This window comes from Antechinus flavipes, chromosome 3 (assembly GCF_016432865.1).
Source record: "Antechinus flavipes isolate AdamAnt ecotype Samford, QLD, Australia chromosome 3, AdamAnt_v2, whole genome shotgun sequence".
Taxonomy (NCBI): domain Eukaryota; kingdom Metazoa; phylum Chordata; class Mammalia; order Dasyuromorphia; family Dasyuridae; genus Antechinus; species Antechinus flavipes.
Window position 1 is genome coordinate 124,830,785 of NC_067400.1, and position 18,820 is coordinate 124,849,604.

The following is an 18,820-nucleotide window of genomic DNA, read 5'->3' on the forward strand; positions in this document are numbered from 1 at the left end:
TTGACAAATAACTGGCTATGGCACAAAGTTCCATGGCTGACCCAAGACCTGCAACTGACAAATAGTAATGTCCTTTCATCTTTGATGTTGGGAAGATGAAAAGAACAAACTTAAGTCACAATACCTCTGGGTGGCAGATCCATATCTCCTGAAGTAAGTCCTATCAAATTAGGCCTTTGGGCATGCACTCTGTGTCTATACATAGGTCTGGAAGTGTTTGTTATGCTTGGGGCTTCAGGATTATAGCCATCTGTGTCATATGTATCTGGTAATACAAAAACTGTAATTAAACAACAATTATAAAACTCCACTTTGAAATATTTTGTCATATAGTTAACATAAAATACTAAATGAAATACTAACTGAAAAGATCTAAAAATAATTCACATATCATTAGTATCAAAAACAGCCACTATCACAATAAAAACACTTATATGACAATTTAAGATTACACATGTTATCTTAGTTTATTTTCACAACAATTCTAGGAAGCAGATGTTATTATATTCCCACTTTACAGGTAAAAAAACTTAGGCAAACAAAGAGGTTAAGTGACTTAACTAGGATCACATAGGTACAAAGTGTGTCAGGCCAAATTTAAAGTCAGATGTTCCTGACTCCAAGTCCAACATTCCATCATATGTTCTATTTAGCAGAGTATGTGTATATGGGCACATGTACGTGCACATGTGTATATTCCCCCAAGAGTTCTTAGAAGTGACAATTTTTATACTGCCCTATGGAATTTTACCAAGAAAAATGTTCCAGGTATAATGACAAACAGTACAAAAATGAATGACTGCAACTCTATACCTCATCGTCCATTATGATAGACACCCTTGACAAGTCTTTTAACCTTTTTAGGGTTTAGGTTATTTTACTGTTAGCAAAAAGACTGACTAGACAGTCCTCTAGCTGTAAAAATAGTATATTGTACAATACGAATTGTTATCCTGTACAAATAACTTTGACTTTCCACATGTGGATTAGATAATAGCCAAGTTTTTTCATCCTAAAATTCTATGACAGAACTGATAATCTTAATAAGTCCATACTGCACCTGCTGTGAAGAGAGAGGGTGGTGCAGGCGGAGGCTGGTGATGAATACCCGTTGTTACTACAGTGGGAACAGAACTGGTTGCAGAATTTGGAGGAGCATCCATGCCAGATGGCTGCAAAGGAGGAAGTGGAGGTGGTGGCCCTATGAAAGTTAATAAAATATATCAACTAAAAGTAAATAAATTAAATATAGGCTAATCAAAATATTTCCTTTGGTCAGGTCATTGTTCTGATATGACTTATATTACAAACAAGATGAAATTATTCTTTGACACACAGCAAAGATGAGTTCTTTGCTAAGAAATGAATATGTGTCTAGAGATTTCTAGACTTCATCATAAGAACTTTAAATTGAGAAAGGAAAAAAAAACTAGCCATAGATAAGGCAAGGCACTTGGCAAACATTAACAGCTATGACAAAAACAAGGAGCAGAGTTGTCAAATAATTCAAAAGAAACAATATCCAAAAAGAAGAACAATAACACAAGTCAAAGTCTCATTTCACTAAACCAATTCATCATATATGGCTAAGAAATAAAGGGAACTAGAACAATAGAATTTGAGATTTTAAAGCCATGGAGTATTCTCATAAGTCATCATAGAGACTTTGATGGGCTCAAATCAATAGACATTTATGTTTTTTTAATCTGCCAAAACTTTGCAATAAAGCATCTCACTTGAGTCTAATAATCTTAAGAGTAAGATGAATGCAACACTTAATTAAAACAGGATGACAGACAGCAGTATAAGCAATCAAAAAATATTTGCTAAACACCTCCAATGCACCTGACACTGCTCAAAACAATGAGGATACAAAAGCAACAATGAAATAGTATCTGCCTGCAAGGACCTTATATTCTATCTGGGGAAACAACACAGATACAAACAAGGATATACAAAATGAATACAAGGTAAATGGAGTGTAACACAAGAAAGTGTTAGCAACTAACTAAAGAGTAAGGAGCACAGGAAATCAGGTGTCATTTGGTTTTGAAATTAACAATAGATTCTAAAACAGAGATAAAATAGTAGAACATTCCAGATATGGGGAAATGACAATGTAAAAATTGCCATCTAATGCTAATCTGTAATTTTTCAGTTTTTGGTTAACAAATTCTGAAATCAGTATAAATGACATAAGATGCCACACCAAGGCATCTTTTGGCTAAAATTTAACAAGTATTAGTGATAAATAAAATAAAATTGGAAAAGCTGGTGGCAGTCAGAATGTAAAGGAGTCAACCCAGAGAAACCTATCTTTGATCATATAAGTGATAGGAAGCCACTAAAGTTTGATGAACAGGGAGCTATGTGATTAGATCTACACTTTCGGAAAATCAAGCTGACAACTTTGGGAGGAGAGAGAGAGGGGGAGAGAAATGAGTCAGGAAGACCAAGTGCCACTGAACTAGTCCAAAAATGAGGTGAGGAGGCCTGCCTAAGTAAATAGAACCCTAACACTAAATGCTTATACATGTTCTCTCTTGTCTCCTAGGTTGAAAACCTTTATGAGTAGAAAGAAGAAAATGGCTATAAACAATACTGTAAAATTAGAAGAAAATATTAGGTAACTGATTAGACATGCAAAGTGAGGGAAATTGAGGAATTGAAGATAATACCCAAATTGTGAACCCGAGTAATTTTAATAATTGTAGTGCCTTCAAGAAAAATGGGAGAAATCTGGAAAAGAAACATATTTTAGAAAAGAGATAATATGAAAAGTTTAAGACATAATGAATTTCAAATGCCTAAGAATAGAGAGAATAAGTTCTGGAGACAAATCAACAAGAAGACAAAAACACAGACAATATATTTGAGTTTTTTCATTAGTTGCCAAAATTGGAGATCTAGTTCTGTTAAAATAAAAACATACATTTCTAATATGAAATTATGATGGAAAGACATGAAATTGACTGGCCCAAAGTTACTAAGCCAGTATTAAGAATGGGATTTAAACCCAAGTCTTTTTTGACTTCAATCCCAAGTCTTCCCATTATGAAACATGGTCTCAGCAAAAGCAGTGTATCTGTTAAATTTTTTGATATAAAGATACTCAGGTTTGATTCTAATCAATTAAAAAGAAATAGGGAAGTGAAGTAAAAATAACAGAATCATAGAAGAGAGTGGTAATGCTATTCCAGAGGCCTTGACAAAAATAAAAGAATATCAGATGTTTAAATTATAGCAAATTTAGATTTCAGAGTTCAAAGTATAGTTAAGAATCTAATATCTGAAGCATTTTATGGGAAATGAATTTCAGAAGAAAGGGTGGCTCTCAAAAACAAAATCAAGTACAAGGAAATTTCATGAAGAAAAATAAGACCAAGGGGTTGAAAAGGAAATATAAAAGTAATTCATACTTTTTATAAAGATATGCAAAAAAAAGTAATTTGCCTAATAAATTCATTTTTAATAGTATATTCTTAAAGTGCCATCAAAAAAAAAAAAAAAAAAAGCAACCTAAATGTCTAATAACAAGTTAATTCATGAATAAACGGTGATACAATACTATAATTGACCCTAAGTGCCATAAGACAAGAAAAAAAGATGAGTAAATTTTATTAGAAATGTAAATGGGGGTGAGGGGAGGAACTAAGGAAAAAAAGGTAAAAAAGAACTACATTAAATCAGCCAATAAGCATTATTAAGTTCCTACTATATACCAGGCACTATCATAAGTGCTGGGATTACAAAGAAAGGCAAAAGATAATACCTGCTCTCAAGAATCTCAGAGTATAATGAAACAACCACAGAATATGTGAACGAATGGATAAAGAATCCTGATGGAGGCACCAAAGAAGGGATGCCTAAAAAAGTTCTATTATCTAAAATTAGTAGAAATGCAAATAGTTCCTAAGCAAGTTTATTTAAGACTTGGTAATAAGATTATAATTTGTTTTTTAAAAAACCTGAATAGAAAAGGAAGGCAAAAGCAGCTGAGGACACTACAAAAGCATAACATGTTAAAGAAAGCTAAATTCCATTAGGAGTTAGGAGCTTCCCAAAATGCTAAGAAAACCAAAAAAATTGCTAAGGAAGGAAGATCGTGTAAAGGAAAATATCAAGTACCTAAAGAGTTATCATATGCAAAAATGGATCAGAATTCTGCTAGATCTCAGAAGACAGGATCAGAGGATAAAGTAAAAAGAAGGTAGATTTCAGCTCCACATAAAGAAAAAACTTATCCAAAGTTTCTCATGGAAGTCATGAAGGATTAACAGGAAGGGATGCAAAACATAGGTCTTAAGTTATACTAGATGATCTTTGCATTCCCTTACAACTCTAGAATTCCATGATGATCAGAATATTCTATTACAAAATAAAAACAGGAGAGACCTACATGGACTGATGCTAAGTGAGATGAGCAGAACCAGGAGATCATTATACACTTCGACAACGATATTGTATGAGGATGTATTCTGATGGGAGTGGATTTCTATGACAAAGAGATCTAACTGAGTTTCAGTGGATAAATGATGGACAGAAACAGCTACACCCAAAGAAGGAACACTGGGAAATGAATGTGAACTATTTGCATTTTTGATTTTCTTCCCGAGTTATTTTTACCTTCTGAATCCAGTTCTCCCTGTGCAGCGGGAGAACTGTTCGGTTCTGCAAATAAGTACTGTATCTAGGATATACTGCAACATATTTAACATATATAGGACTGCTTGCCATCTTGGGGGGGGGGGGGGGGGGGAGAGGGGTAGAAAGAGGGAGGGAGGGGAAAAAAATGAAACATAAGCGAGTGCAAGGGATAATGTTGTAAAAAACATTATCCTGGCATGGATTCTGTCAATAAAAAGTTATTATTAAATAAAATAAAATTTAAATTTAAAAAATAAAATAAAATAAAATTATATGTTAAAAAAAAAAAAAACCAACAACAAAATAAAAACATCTTTTATGAAACTGGTTGGCTCTTTCAGGAGTAAAATGCAAGATAATCAGAAAAACAAGTAGTCCAGGTTTGATATCACAAATTACAGTTTTTTCAACACTCATCTGAACAATTAATTATTTTATTCAATGCCCTCAATCGGGTGCCACAAATAATTCTACTCTTATTTATTACTAATTGTTTAAATCTTTCTGAAAAATGTGTCTAATATCTGAATTCTCCATAAAGAAAATTTTTTAAAATTCATTTTCCCTAGAAAAGAAGTGACATGATTAATCTGAAACTGAGATTAAATATTTTCACCAAAAAAAATAAAATAAAATCCAGAAGAACAGAAAACAGAGTCATGAAGATAAAATAAGGTCAAATGATCCCACTAAGGAAGTAAAAAACCTATCATATCTCATCCCAGGTATTTTAGCTTTCCTTCCTAATTTCCCTAAAATTGAATATTATTGGGTTTTCTTTAAAATTTTCCTTAGGTTCAAAACATTAAATACCAGTTTTAATAAAAGTAAAAAAGTCAATTAGCAAAGGGAGCTTATTTTACAAACCAAAGTACATAACAAAGTACAAACCAAAGTATATAAAGGCATATAGTATATATGAATATATAGAGATATAAACACATATAAATTTTACACACATTTATTTACCTGTGACAGGAGGAAGGCTAGGTGGTAATGGACCTGGAGGTGGCACTGGAGGTCTAAGATTCACAGGTGGAGGTGTCAGAATTGGTGGAGGTGGGGGAAGTCCAGGAGGGGGTGGTCCTTCAACAACAGGGGGTTGTGCTGGGAATGGCAGCATGCCAGGAAGGTTTACATCTTCTACAACTACAGGGTCACTTCCATGATCAAAAGGGCACATATCTCCTCTCATACAGAAACCCTTTTCTGAGAGAGAGAAAAAAAAAGATAAAAAGCCTTATTAAGCCATAAGAAAATGTGAATAAAGAACATCTGTAATTCTGAAACCATTTTGCAAAAATTTATGTGAGCTAACATATTATAAGTGTTCTAAAAATGTGTTCTGCATGGATGTTTTGTGGGATATTTTTTTACTTTAATTGGGGAAGTGTAAACAGTCATTTCAAATAGAACATTAATGCTTCTTAATGATAAAAGCCCAATCAATTGTTTTATATATAATACTAAGAAAAAAATCTCAAGACAAGTATTTACACATGTAAATATAAATAAGGCAGAATACCTAGCACATATTAGTTCCAATGCAAGCACACTATCTAATTTTTAAAATCAAGCATTCATTTTCTGGCAGTGCTTGGCATTTCTTCCACTAAAGCTCTTTTCCAATAGCTAATTATCATGTAAGGATGACCCTAGGTTGTCAAAGGCTAAGTCACTGGAGCAAAAGCTCTAGCAGAATCCTTACAAAGGCAGAAAGGCTTCAAAAAGAGGCCCAATAGCATAATGTCATTTGAGGACCAGACTAGCTAAGAAAGGATTACTAAAAGGTTGACCACTAGGTGATTAATTTACTCAGCCCTAGCAGCTCATGAAACTCTCTACACTAAGGCATAAAGGGGTGCCATCTGCGTTGGTGGAGGGAGTACCCACATTGATGAAATAACAGATCTTTTGAAGTACTGAAGTTTGGCATTCACAGTAAAATCTTCCTCCAAAGCTCCCTGTTCATCTACTTTCTCATCTCTTTTCTTATACATAGGAGACACTCAAATGTCTAGGTCCAATATGTGTATATTATTTCCCGTTTCCTAAGAGGTTTTTCCCTGTTAATTAAAAAATGTTTTAGTAGCAGTTCCTTTGAAAAAAGCACATTCATAGGAATTTACTGTGGTTTGGGGGGAAAAAAGCAGCATTATTTTTAAGATAAATGGTACTTAAAAAATTGACATTCAATCATTTGCTTCAATAGAAGGGGGAAAAGACAAAACTGAAGAAGCATTTAACTAAAAAGGACAACATTATTTTGGGTTAATAAAAGAGGAATTTCACCAAAACTAATTTCAACTATTCCCACTATCAGCAACATGTATCTGAATTAGATATGTATAACGTATTATGTCATGTAGAATGTACTTAGCACACAAAAGCTGAAAGACTTACCATCATAATCTCGGCAACGTTTCTTTGGCATTGGAGGTCTTACATAAGAGTTATGGTCCACCTGGTCTTCATGAAATTCAGACCAGCTTTCTGTAGTGTTATTACCATGATGAGTAGGAGCAATAACAGTAATAGTACTGCTCAAAGTAGGAACAGGATAGTGGCCGGATGAAATGTTAGTTACAGAAGAAACTGGAGTATAGTTGTTTTCTAATGGATCTGTTCTATCCAGGTCATATTTTGGTTTTCCCAGATCTCTTTCTACAAGAAAACATTTTTTTCAAAAATATATTATAGTAATAGATGCTGTAGAAAAAAATGTCCTTTTCAAGAACAATATTATGCTTCTGAAACCATATAAACACTGAACAAAAATTTAAAACTTCATACATATCATTCTCTTTTCTTTTCGTAACATCCTCTTTCTAAACTTTCTAAAGCTTCTTAACCACATCTTACCCATATTTCAGACTAATCATTTATGTTAAACATAAATAAAGGTAGAGCAATACTTGATTTCATGGGAGTGAGAGACAAGACAAAGTCCCAATATGGAAACTCCTTTCATCAATGCAAATCAAATAGTCTTTGACTTTTACATTGTCTTAGAGAATTGTTTTGGGTTACTAACAAACAAGTAAGTGATTTATCCACGGTAAAACAATTAGTAAGAATAAAAAAAAGGGGGGGGGGGGGGAGGGACGGGGAAGAGGGAGCAGCTAAATAGCACAGTGGATAGAGCACCAGCCTGAAGTCAGGAGGACTTGAGTTCAAATGTGGTCTCAGACATTTAACATTTCTAGCTGTATACCCTGGGCAAGTCATTAACCCCAATTGTCTCAGGGGAAAAAAAGGACTTAAGGTGTCATGATTCCAAAATTGGTCCTCTACTCCTACCATTATGCTACTTCTCAGAAGATATTAGTTAATTAATTTGAAAACCTTTTAGTTAAACAGCTAACAGTTATATAGCACTTTAAGGTTTTCAAAGCATTTTACAAATATAATTTTGTCAGAACAACCCTGGGGAATATAATTGTTAGCATAATTACTCCCATTTTACAGATGAGGAAACTGATATATGGAAAAATTAAGTGACTTTCCCTGAGTATCATGCAACTAATAAGTGTCTGAGGTCACATTTGAACTCAGGTTTTCTTGACTCCAAGTCAAACACTTGTATTACACCACCTAGCTGCCCGTATGATTTATGAAAACAGGAATTAAGTTTTTTGAAATGCAAAATCAATTATTTTCAGTGGGTTTTTTCTTAAAATATTTTCTTTAAAAGCCTTGTTTTAAAGTTTTCCAATGAATGTGCTTTGGAGACTTCACATTAACTTCTAGAGTCACAACTTTTATCATCCATTCACTTAGCTATTAATTCTTTCAATATCAGTTTTACAAACATTTACTTAAGAGAGACAGCATGGTGTAATGGAGGCAAAGGACTGAAATTCAATTCCTAGCTCAACTACTTACCATTATCTTTTATAATCCTGAAGAAGCCACATGACCTCTCTAGGCCTGTTCCCTCATTTGTAAAATGTTAGGACTGAACCAGATCATCTTTGAGTATCCTTCAAGTCCTAAAACTTATAAGCCTATAAATGCTTGCTAAATGCAAGGCACTACACTAAATAGATGATGAATAAATATAAATAAGAAAGGGCTATTGCCCATACATCTAAAAATGAGTAATTTTAAATAGAGACAAGAAATTCACACTTCAAAACAAAGTATATTACATTTTAAAATGTCAAGTATTTATATTTAAAGGTTTTCTTTATTCACCACTATTCCATTCGCACTCAAAACTAAAGGAAAAGTAAAGTGCATGAGAGAAAAAAGAAAGAACAAGACAGAAAATATTTCTTATGTAATGTGAACAAGCGAATATACTGCCCCCCCACTCACAATCTTCAAGCTTTAAAAAAAAGTGAAAATGGAACAAAATAGAAGTGAGTCTATTATACTAATTCCTTTCCCTTCACTGTTCCATGTATCTTTAAATTACTCTTCATCTTCCCCTAAGTTTTGAAGTGACATAATAAGTCATGAGCCAGAAGAGAAAACTCCAAAAAAAAAAATAACAGAAAGGTAGAGAACTAAGTCCTTATTGAAGAAAAAGTGCTCAGAAATGTATAATTAAAATTAAAAATAAAATCAACAATGGATGATACCAATCATACTTTTTCATTATTTTACTATTCTATGTTCCCTTCAATTAGGTTTATTGAGAATTACATTCACCTAAACATACATATTTCACTCAACTGAAAACCAATGTGTAATCAGTAAAGAAAAATAGCAAACTTACTCTCTTAATAAAATGTTAAATTTATAAAAACTGTATCATGAGAGTAAAAATGTTGTTTGTAAATGTTTGCTGTAAATGTGAAGAGTGGCTAATAGAAGTTTTAATCGAAATCTAAAATAAAATGCCAGGGAGACAAAATGGAGGAAAAAAATCAAGAAAGAAGGGTATTCATTATTTTACTTACCTCTGCTTCGTGTTCGACTTCGGCTTCTGGTCCTGCTTCTGTCTCTATCTCTGTCTCGCAATCGCTCTTTACTCCAACTCCGACTCCGACTTCGACTATAACTTCGGCTTCGCCCTCTTCTTCTATTATACCGGTCTCTATAGGAATCTCTTCTCGGTGGGTTTCGATCGTAATCTCTTTTTCGAGAACGATCATCCTTTTTCCTTTCATCACGGCTCCTAAAAATCAAATTACTAATTTTTAGGATACTTAAAAATTGAGGCTACTAGATACAAAATTGTCAGTTAAAAATCTAAACGTCACCACCAAATTTCTTATCAAAAGCATTAATCAGTTCTACAATCAAATTATAGATAAGGTTTTGATGATCCAAAATTAAAGTTCAATAGTCTACACCTCCACATATAAGGTATTTGACTGCATCATATGCATAGAATTCTAAAATGTTTTGTTTTGTTTTTTTTCATAGTTAAGATACTGACACGATGAAAGGAAAAATGCAGGCCAAACGAAGTATCAGCAAAAAAAATGTTGCATTGTAACATGAAATTCTAGATAAATATTATACAAAATTGATGCTTCTTTTTTTAAATTAAGACTCAAAATCCCAATTTTTTAAAAGTACTAATATATACTCATTCAACTGTACATGGTATTCTTAGATAACAAATTATATTAAAGATATTCCTTTTATAACTGATTTTTAGTTGCATTAAAATATAAGACAAAGTATACTTCAATTTCCCATTATTTAGAGTTATATTCCACTACCCACATCCTAGAATGGGATCATTTTTTTTTTTAAATTATTTATCCTAATGGAAAAAAGAAAACAAGACAAAAAGTCATTCTATTCCTTCTAATGTGTGACAGTACCCAAACTTCAAAATACTGAAGGCATTTAATGTGGGAAATAAGTACAACAAAGACCTAATAGCTCTCCCCCAGAGGTAGAAATATAATTATAAGAGATAACATTTCCATCCTGTTCTGTGTCTAGAATGCCTTATTTTCCAAACTCACTATTTTGAAATCCTACCCATCCTTTAAAAACCAATTCAAAATGTAACTTTTCCAAGAAATCTTCCTTAATCTTATTGATTAATTAATATTGATTAATATATCTAGATCTTCATGCCTTTCTTTCATCTACAAAATAAGAAAGTTGTCTAAGATGATCTTTAACATTAGTTTCTTATTACATAGCTATTGTATTACCATTCATTGTACAGTATGAGTAACTAATAATAATAAACTTTTACATACATAGTATTTACTATGTGCCAGGTACTTTGCAAAATGATTTACAATTATCTCATTTGTTTCTCACAACATGTGAGAAATGTGGGAGGCAGGTGCTATTATTATCCCTACTTTACAGATGGGAAAATTGAGATATGCAGAGATTAAATGAATTATTAGCCACACAAGCAGTATCTGAAGCTATATTTGAATTCAAATCCTGACTCCAAGCCTGGCACTTTACCCAAGCTGCCACTAATGGGCATACATAAATCTGGCTGCATAAAAGACTTTTCACGACAGCAAAGTCCATGTCTAAATCATCTCCATCTTTTCTAAGGAAAGGAATAAATTAATGGAATCACAGAATATGAAGCGGAAAGTTCTTTAAAAGATTATATAGAAAGAAATCCCAGATATTTTGGGTCCAATTAAACTCCTAATCACTAACTTCTATATATAAAGAGCTAATTTAAGTCTAAAGTAAGCATTCAACAATCTTAATCATTTGAACTTAACAACTTATAATGAATTTATCACCTATTTTCTCTGTACCGGGAACTTGACTGGGGAGGACTATGATTTAACCTTCTAGAAAACTTCTTCTCTCGTTCCTCCTCCTTTGTGATCTGCAGTTTAGGAAAGAATTTTTCAAAAAATATTCAGCAAAAATTATTTTAAAATTCAGCAATGCATACTACCAAGTTAAAATTTTAATAAGGTAACTTACAACTTTATGTACTTTACAATAAATATAAAGGAAAATATACAATTAATTACCTATTAGGCATGTTATTTAATTCAGTTAGTTAATAAAGATGAGTGAAAATTAATTGTTTAAAAGTATCTAGAAAATAATTAAACTCAACAAATATAAAAATTAGTAAGGACAATAAAGTGACATTTTCAAAGATAATTAAGGAAAGATTTTGCTTCATTTCTTCACAAAGAAAATATTTTTGAACATTTAGCCTTAATGATATGGACAAATTCACTAACATCATAAAGGGAAGTGTAAGAAAGAATTAGTTTTTAGTAGGACTAGCATAAAATAAATATTTCAGCAAGACAGCAAAGTACCTAATATGAAGCAGTCCAGGTGTAATAACTAATATGAATAATATGACAACTAATACATCATCACCATGATGACCCACTATCAATCCTCTAGATGGCTTTCATCTCATGATACAATGAGGAAAAAAATCCTCAGATAAACTCAAATCAGACATTATTTCTCTCTAATCTTTACTCTTTTCTAACACTTGGTTTTCTCTAACAACTCAGTACTGATTCTCAAAGATTCCCCATGCTTTTTCCATACAATTCCACTTAAGTTCTAAATTCCAATTCCACATTGTATTGATGCCATCTAACTTTCCTATATTTCTTCCCCTAGGAAGTTACAAACAGAGAGGAAAGCAGAAAGAATATATTTGGGTGAGATAAGAGGGACAGAAAATAAATTACTGGGCAGGTGGATAAGGATACTACATCAATCAATCAATAAGCATTTGTTTAAAGCTTACTATATATACTAGGTTTTGCATGCAAAAGGTGAGGAAAGGATAGCCCTGAAGTCAACCTATAGATGGGATGAAACTAATTAACTTGGGAACTAAGGTAACTATCCCTTATTTGATATACAGTAAGGTAAGTAGGTATTGAGTTGCTACATCAGGAAAGGGAAACATAAGCCTTCTTACAGAAGTGTGGTAGTCAGAGAAGAAAAGACAATTTAAAATAATGACTAAAAATATATACAATTTAGCTTAGTACCGTTCAACATTCATCCTCTAAAAGTGACACATTTTGCCAACCATTTCTCCAAAAATGAGAAAACTGTTGGAAAACACAGATTGAATTCTATTACTTTTATAATTTTTCTAAAAGTACAATAATTCTTTTCAGAGAATTATTTAAATGACTGAGGTTTTGGTTTTGATTTTGTTTTAATGAGATACTTCTTAATTTTAGGCCGAAGTAAATTTTGCTCACAATTTAAGATTATGTAAGTACAATTATATTTTAAAGACAGGCTTTTAAAAAAGTTACAATGCTGGAGTTGGACATTAATATACATATAAATCTAAATAAACCACAAAAGGGGGGAGATTATAATACATGAAGAATTATTGAATTTAATATGGTAAAAATCAGATACTTAACTAAATTTAACAACTCCAAGGCAGAGTCTACCAGGAAATTTTTAAACCGACAAATAAATCTCTTACTCCTCTATTCAAATAAACTATCATGATCACCTTGAAGTTTTTGAAGAAAAAAAGTACATAACTCAAAAATGACTATTATGATTCACTTTTTTACAGTTACATGCTATATTTGTTATTCTTAAAACATATAGCAGTTAGAAAATTACCATTTTTGCCATCATGTCTACATGACTATAGTCATCATTTTTAGATTCTTTAAACAAACTCATAGTTTCCAACTAAGAGTAACCTTTAGCTAATCTCAGGCATCCTACTTTTCAATTCTTAACTTCTTCAAGGAAGCAACTACGAAGCCAATCTATATTCATCTCCATCCCCATCTCTTCTTTTGCATTTTTAATTTCCAAACACATTTGAAGTTAGGGACAAAGAAAGCTCTTACAAACATGCAAAATTACTCAGAAAACTCACCTCAATCTATCTCCTCTTTTGTTCTGATTCAAAGCCTCATTCAAGAGATAATTTAGATCAGTAGCTCTTAAAAAATAATTTTCATGGAGGATTTCTACTAATCATATCAAAAACAATTCATAATGGTTAGCCCAGATAGCCAACTGATATTGGTATCCTCAAAATGCAATGAATAAAAAGACTAGGACTAAATCAAACAATAGCCAAAAAGTTGGAAATAAACATCAACAGTTCAGATGAATTAAAGGTTTTGACAAATAATTCAGCAGAAGGAACAAAGTTCCTCAAACCATGGTTATGTTTCCAAATTGTGTTCACCCAAGAGGTTTTTACTGACCCCTTCAATCTGCATCTGAATTCTTGATAAAATCATTCTTGTCTCTCTCCCTAACTTCAAGAGTGCCAAAAGCAGCAATTCTTAGAGCATTCCCGAGTGTGAATTCATGGCATGATAACCCACAGGAGGAATCTCTGAATACAAATTCAGAGATATTCTGGGAAGCAAAAAACCCGACCCTATATACCGATTCCACTTCAGCTTCCCACTTCAGCTTCTGCCACAGCACTTTATTTATGTCAACTGGCAATGACCTATTTCCTCTACTTGTGTAAAGTGATAATTCTATGTTCCTCCAATTCTTCAAACAATACTAACAAAGTCAAACTCAAAGGCCATTGATTTTTTTGGTGTGACTAGCTCAGATTACTTTCTGACATGAAGGCAGACTAAAAGATCATGCAGAGGTTCTGCTTAAAGGGAATGATTAGGAAGATACAAGAGCTAAAAAGTGACTTACCCCACTCAAAGAAAATAGGAAACTTAAAGCTGATGTTGCTTAGAAGGCTGGAGGAAAGACAATTCCCCTGAGCCTTGAATTTGAGTTAAATAGGGTCCCAGAAAGGACAAATGCCAAAGTTACCCATGATACCTCTTCAATAGAATTGATCCATTTAGTTGTATCTTTGCAATTTTATCACAATTCCTAACTTTTAAAAATTATAGTTTAAATTCAGGCTCTTAAATTCTAAGCCCAGAAATAAATAATTCTTATTTGTTCTACTTAATACTTTCAATAAACATTTGTTAGCATTTTCAAGTAGCTTAGTTCCTGTAATTAATGACTGTCTTGAGATACCAAAGTACACCTTCAGGCTCTTCTTTGACAAGTTTTACAATCTGCAAAGGTCAAAATTATAAAGATAGACTGGCCCATTTTTTTTTTTTTTGATACAAATGTGCATGAAATTAACAATGGCTGACAAGTAATCTAAGAGAAGTTATAGAAAATCTCTTCTATGACCAGCATAGAAAATGATTTACCTGCTTTGAACACAACTAGTGATGAAAAGCTTGTAGAGAAGTCCATTTCCTTTCTTTATTTCTTTCTTTTTGTTTTTTTAGCCCATTTCCTTTCAAGACAGCTCTATATCTTATATGTCAAAATATGATTCCTTAAAATTTCTGCCTTTTACTCTGTACCCTGTTCTGTACTTTGGAGCTACATAGAATTAATTTAATTTCCCTTCTACATGAAAGCCCTTAAAACTATGTAAAGACAATTATCATAGTCTTTCTTTCTCCAAGCTAATCACCCTCAATTCATTTACATATTATCCTGACATGGTTACTAATGTCCTCACTATTCTAGTTATCATTCCCTAGAATACCCCATGACTTTTCCTCATTCAACTTTTAATGTGGCATCCAAACTGAACATAATGCTGAAGCTTAGGTCTGACCAGGACAGATTATAGTAGAACTAGCCCCTTACTTGTGTAGGACATTATATTTCTATTATTGCAGCCTAAGACAGCATTAGTTTTTCTGGTAGCCAAATAACACTGTCAACACACATTAAGCTTTCTTCGAAAAATATGAACTGCTTTCTAGTCATATTACTCTCCAATTTGAACTTCTGCACATTTTAATTTTTTTCAACTTAAAAGCAAGCCTTTTTACAAATATGTGTGTGTGTATCTTTTATGTTTTATCTTGTTAGATTCAGATCATAATTCCAAACCGATAAGAGTAATATTGGATCCTGTGATCCAATTCTGTGATCCAGTACATTAGATATCCCACCCAGATTCATGTCATCTGCAAACTTGGTAAGCATGTCATCAATGTCTTCATCCAAGTCATTGATATAAATGCTGAATGGAAAAGGGCAGAGAACAAAGCTCTTTGGCAAGTCACTAAAGACCACCCTCCTGATTTATAGCGATCCATTAATCAATAAACATTGGAGTTCAGTCATTCAACCTGGTCTGAATCCACCCAACTGTACTATCTTCCATCCCATATTTCTCCATCTTGTCCACAACAGTATCATGAGAAACTTTGTCAAATGCCTTGCTGAAATCCAGATATATAATTTCCTATAGCATTCCCATGCTCTAATAACCTAGTCAAAAAAGAAATGATTAATCTGGCATGACTTGTTCTTAATGAACTCATGGTGGTTCGTACTGATCACTGCTCAACTTTCTAAGTGCTCACAAACATCCGTTTAATAATCCGTTTTAGAATTTTGCCTGGGATGAACGTGAAGCTCACCGGTCTGTAGTTTGTGGAATCCACCTTCTTCCCCTTTTTGAAAATTGGGACATTTGCCCGTCTCCAGTCCCGTGGCACCTCTCCCGTTCTCCACGATTCATCAAAGATCACCGACAGCGGTTCAGCGATCACATCTGTGAGTTCTTTCAGCACCCTAGGGTGTAATTCGTCCAGGCCAGGAGACTTGAACTCATTTAGAGTCGCTAGGTGCTCTCTCACTATCTCCTCACCTATCTTTGGCTCCAATTCCCTTTTAACCATGTTTGTTCTATCCTTTCCAGTCTGAAGATCATTCTCCTTGACAGAGAAGACGGAAGCAAAATAGCAGTTGAGTAGTTCCACTTTCTCTCTGCCGTCGTTAACAATATACCATCCACCCCAAGCAAGGGGCCTACCCCTTTTTTGTTATCCCTCTGGCCCCAAATATTTCTTTAAAAATCTAGTAACATAATAGTTCTGCTTGAACACACATGATGGCTCAATTTCCATGAATTAGTACTGCTACCACTGCAATCTTCAAAAACTAATAGGTGGCTATTAGAATTCCAGTTTTAACTGGCAGCAGTTAAATAAAATGAAAAAGGCCTAAAAAATGAAACAGAAAATGCTATTTCAGGGATCCTTTACATATGTAGTTAAGAGTTTTTACATCAATTGGACATTATGTCTGACTTTTTGGCTCTTTTACTAAAGAGGAATTCTTATATTATGTGCATCTAATAATACTGCAAAGTAAAAAAGATATTTTGCAAATCTGATCCTAAAATATATAATAATAGTATGATTATAAGCCTCCAAAGAACAGGATATGGCAAATAAAATTCAGATAATTAAATGCTGATGTCATATGGACAACTTAAACAGCTTGTAAGATATGACCCAAATTCCTACCTCTTCCTTTTTTATATCTTTTTCTTGGTGTTGAAAAAATTCTACCTTTAGACTTCCTGATGATGGCTGTTCAGGTGGAGGTAGGTAGCTCTTCGTATTCACAGCATCAAAAAGTTTCTCTACAAATATCTGTGTCTCTAAAAAGAGAAATTAGAAAACCTATGGGTTAAGATCCATTGATAAGCTATTAATCATCCAATATTTAACAGTAACACAATAGTTATGCCAGCATTCTGACAATGCTTTTTAATTTTTAATTAATAATATTTTAAATAATATTACATTTTTATAGTTTCAGCAGATTTTTTCATATAACTAGTAAAAAAGACCAAGTTGAAAAAAATCATGTTGCCATGATTACAGAGGCTAATGTCTTTCATGTTAGCAAAATTTAAATATGACAAGTGATGTTCTTATTTGCTACTTGTTAAAACTATATCCTAGCTATATTTCAATTTGATTAATTTTTTTAAAAATATTTTTTAAAGTTTATTAAAATAAGTATAACAATTCCCACTCACCCTTCTGAAGAAATACATCCAGTTGATCAATACATAAAGCCTTCAGCTCTTTTTCACTTTTATCCTTCTTTACCAAAGCAAGAACATATTTAGCTAGAGCTGATGGGTCAGCATCACAGCTAAAAATAAAAAAGAATTTTTAGTATGTGATTGAATGACAACATCTGCAGACATAAAATCAACTCAATTACACATATCTTTCTCTGTGAGCTTATCATGTAATTATTAGTATGTACGGTGAGTAGAAATTGGTGTACTGATAGTGTTTCCTTTGTTATGTTTTTACAATAATATTCTACATGTAACATGAGTCTGGGCATACAACCATAATAGAAAACTATGACCAAAGGTCCTCTGTACAAAATACATATAAAGAGGGCAAGCGGAGGACTTTCACTATTATAAAGATTTTTATGTAACACCACACAATGAATAAAAATCTGAGGGAAAGTTTTTGTCTTGATGATTTAAATATCAATTACATAGGTCATAACCTCTAAAGTTGGTAAAGAAATATATTTACTATAATCTTATAAAAGAGGACCTCTGGCTGAGACCTGGTAATATTTTTATCCTACAATTTTTCTCTATAGCATTAGGATGAGATTTCATTTATACTGGGCTGCCAGATAAAATTTCTAGATATTACATATAAGTTCCTCCAATCTGTGTCCTGGCTATGCCTGCCTAACATAGAGCGAGAACTGAATAATCAAAAATCTGTGAAAAAGAGACCAAAAGCAAAACTTAACAAGAAGTTTGTTAACAAGTAAAGCCCTGCCATTCGCATATAAACAAAAATAAGTCCTGTGATGTCATCATTGAGAATGCTGATGTAAGAATTTATACCATATACTGAAATGCCCAATATATTAATAACTTAAAGAATCTTCTAAAAGAATTGGCTTAGACTCAAGAGAATGTAGTTTGTTTATAGCATTCATTGGAGGTAGGATCTAAAACCAGATCTTCCAACTGATTTCCAAGTCCAGACCTCTCTCCAATGTGGTATATTGCCTGAAAAAAGAAATAACTCCAAGATTAATTTTTAAAAGAGCAAATATAAATGTTAGACAAAGTTTGTGAAGCCTTTAAGTAAATGTCAGGAAATCTATTGAAAAGCCTTAATTCCTATTTTTTAATTTCTTGAAAACAGAGTATAAAAATTTGATGATGGTGCTAGTTACAGGAAGGTAAGATACAGTCATATTCCACAGAAGTCTTCATATATGAATGGGATCTCTAAGGAATATGAGAAATGGTCTCCTGTCACAGCCAAGCCTGAGGTATAAAAGTTGTATCATTCCAAGAATTGCCCCTTCTCTCCCTTCTCCTCCCTTTGTTCATTCTATGTCTAAAGAAACAATAGCAAGCCCACAATTATAAACACTGGCAAAATACGACCACAGA

At 32.9% G+C, this 18,820-nt stretch overlaps 1 protein-coding gene across 14 annotated transcripts in view; it reads right to left on the reverse strand.

Annotated features, from left to right (window-relative positions):
* RBM26 (RNA binding motif protein 26) overlaps positions 1–18,820 on the reverse strand; it is a 102,796-nt gene that overhangs the window by 67,009 nt on the left and 16,967 nt on the right. For 7 of the 14 annotated variants that reach the window (XM_051983971.1, XM_051983970.1, XM_051983965.1 and 4 more), the window contains exons 2-10: positions 17,411–17,529; positions 16,890–17,026; positions 15,999–16,295; positions 11,337–11,425; positions 9,555–9,772; positions 7,051–7,311; positions 5,617–5,856; positions 1,061–1,201; positions 125–280 (exon numbers count right to left, since the gene is read on the reverse strand). In XM_051983971.1, the coding sequence (XP_051839931.1) occupies positions 125–280; positions 1,061–1,201; positions 5,617–5,856; positions 7,051–7,311; positions 9,555–9,772; positions 11,337–11,425; positions 15,999–16,295; positions 16,890–17,026; positions 17,411–17,529 (1,658 nt within the window). The remainder of the gene's footprint in view (positions 1–124; positions 281–1,060; positions 1,202–5,616; positions 5,857–7,050; positions 7,312–9,554; positions 9,773–11,336; positions 11,426–15,998; positions 16,296–16,889; positions 17,027–17,410; positions 17,530–18,820) is intronic. The other 7 variants (XM_051983968.1, XM_051983974.1, XM_051983976.1 and 4 more) reach the window with 5 other exon arrangements.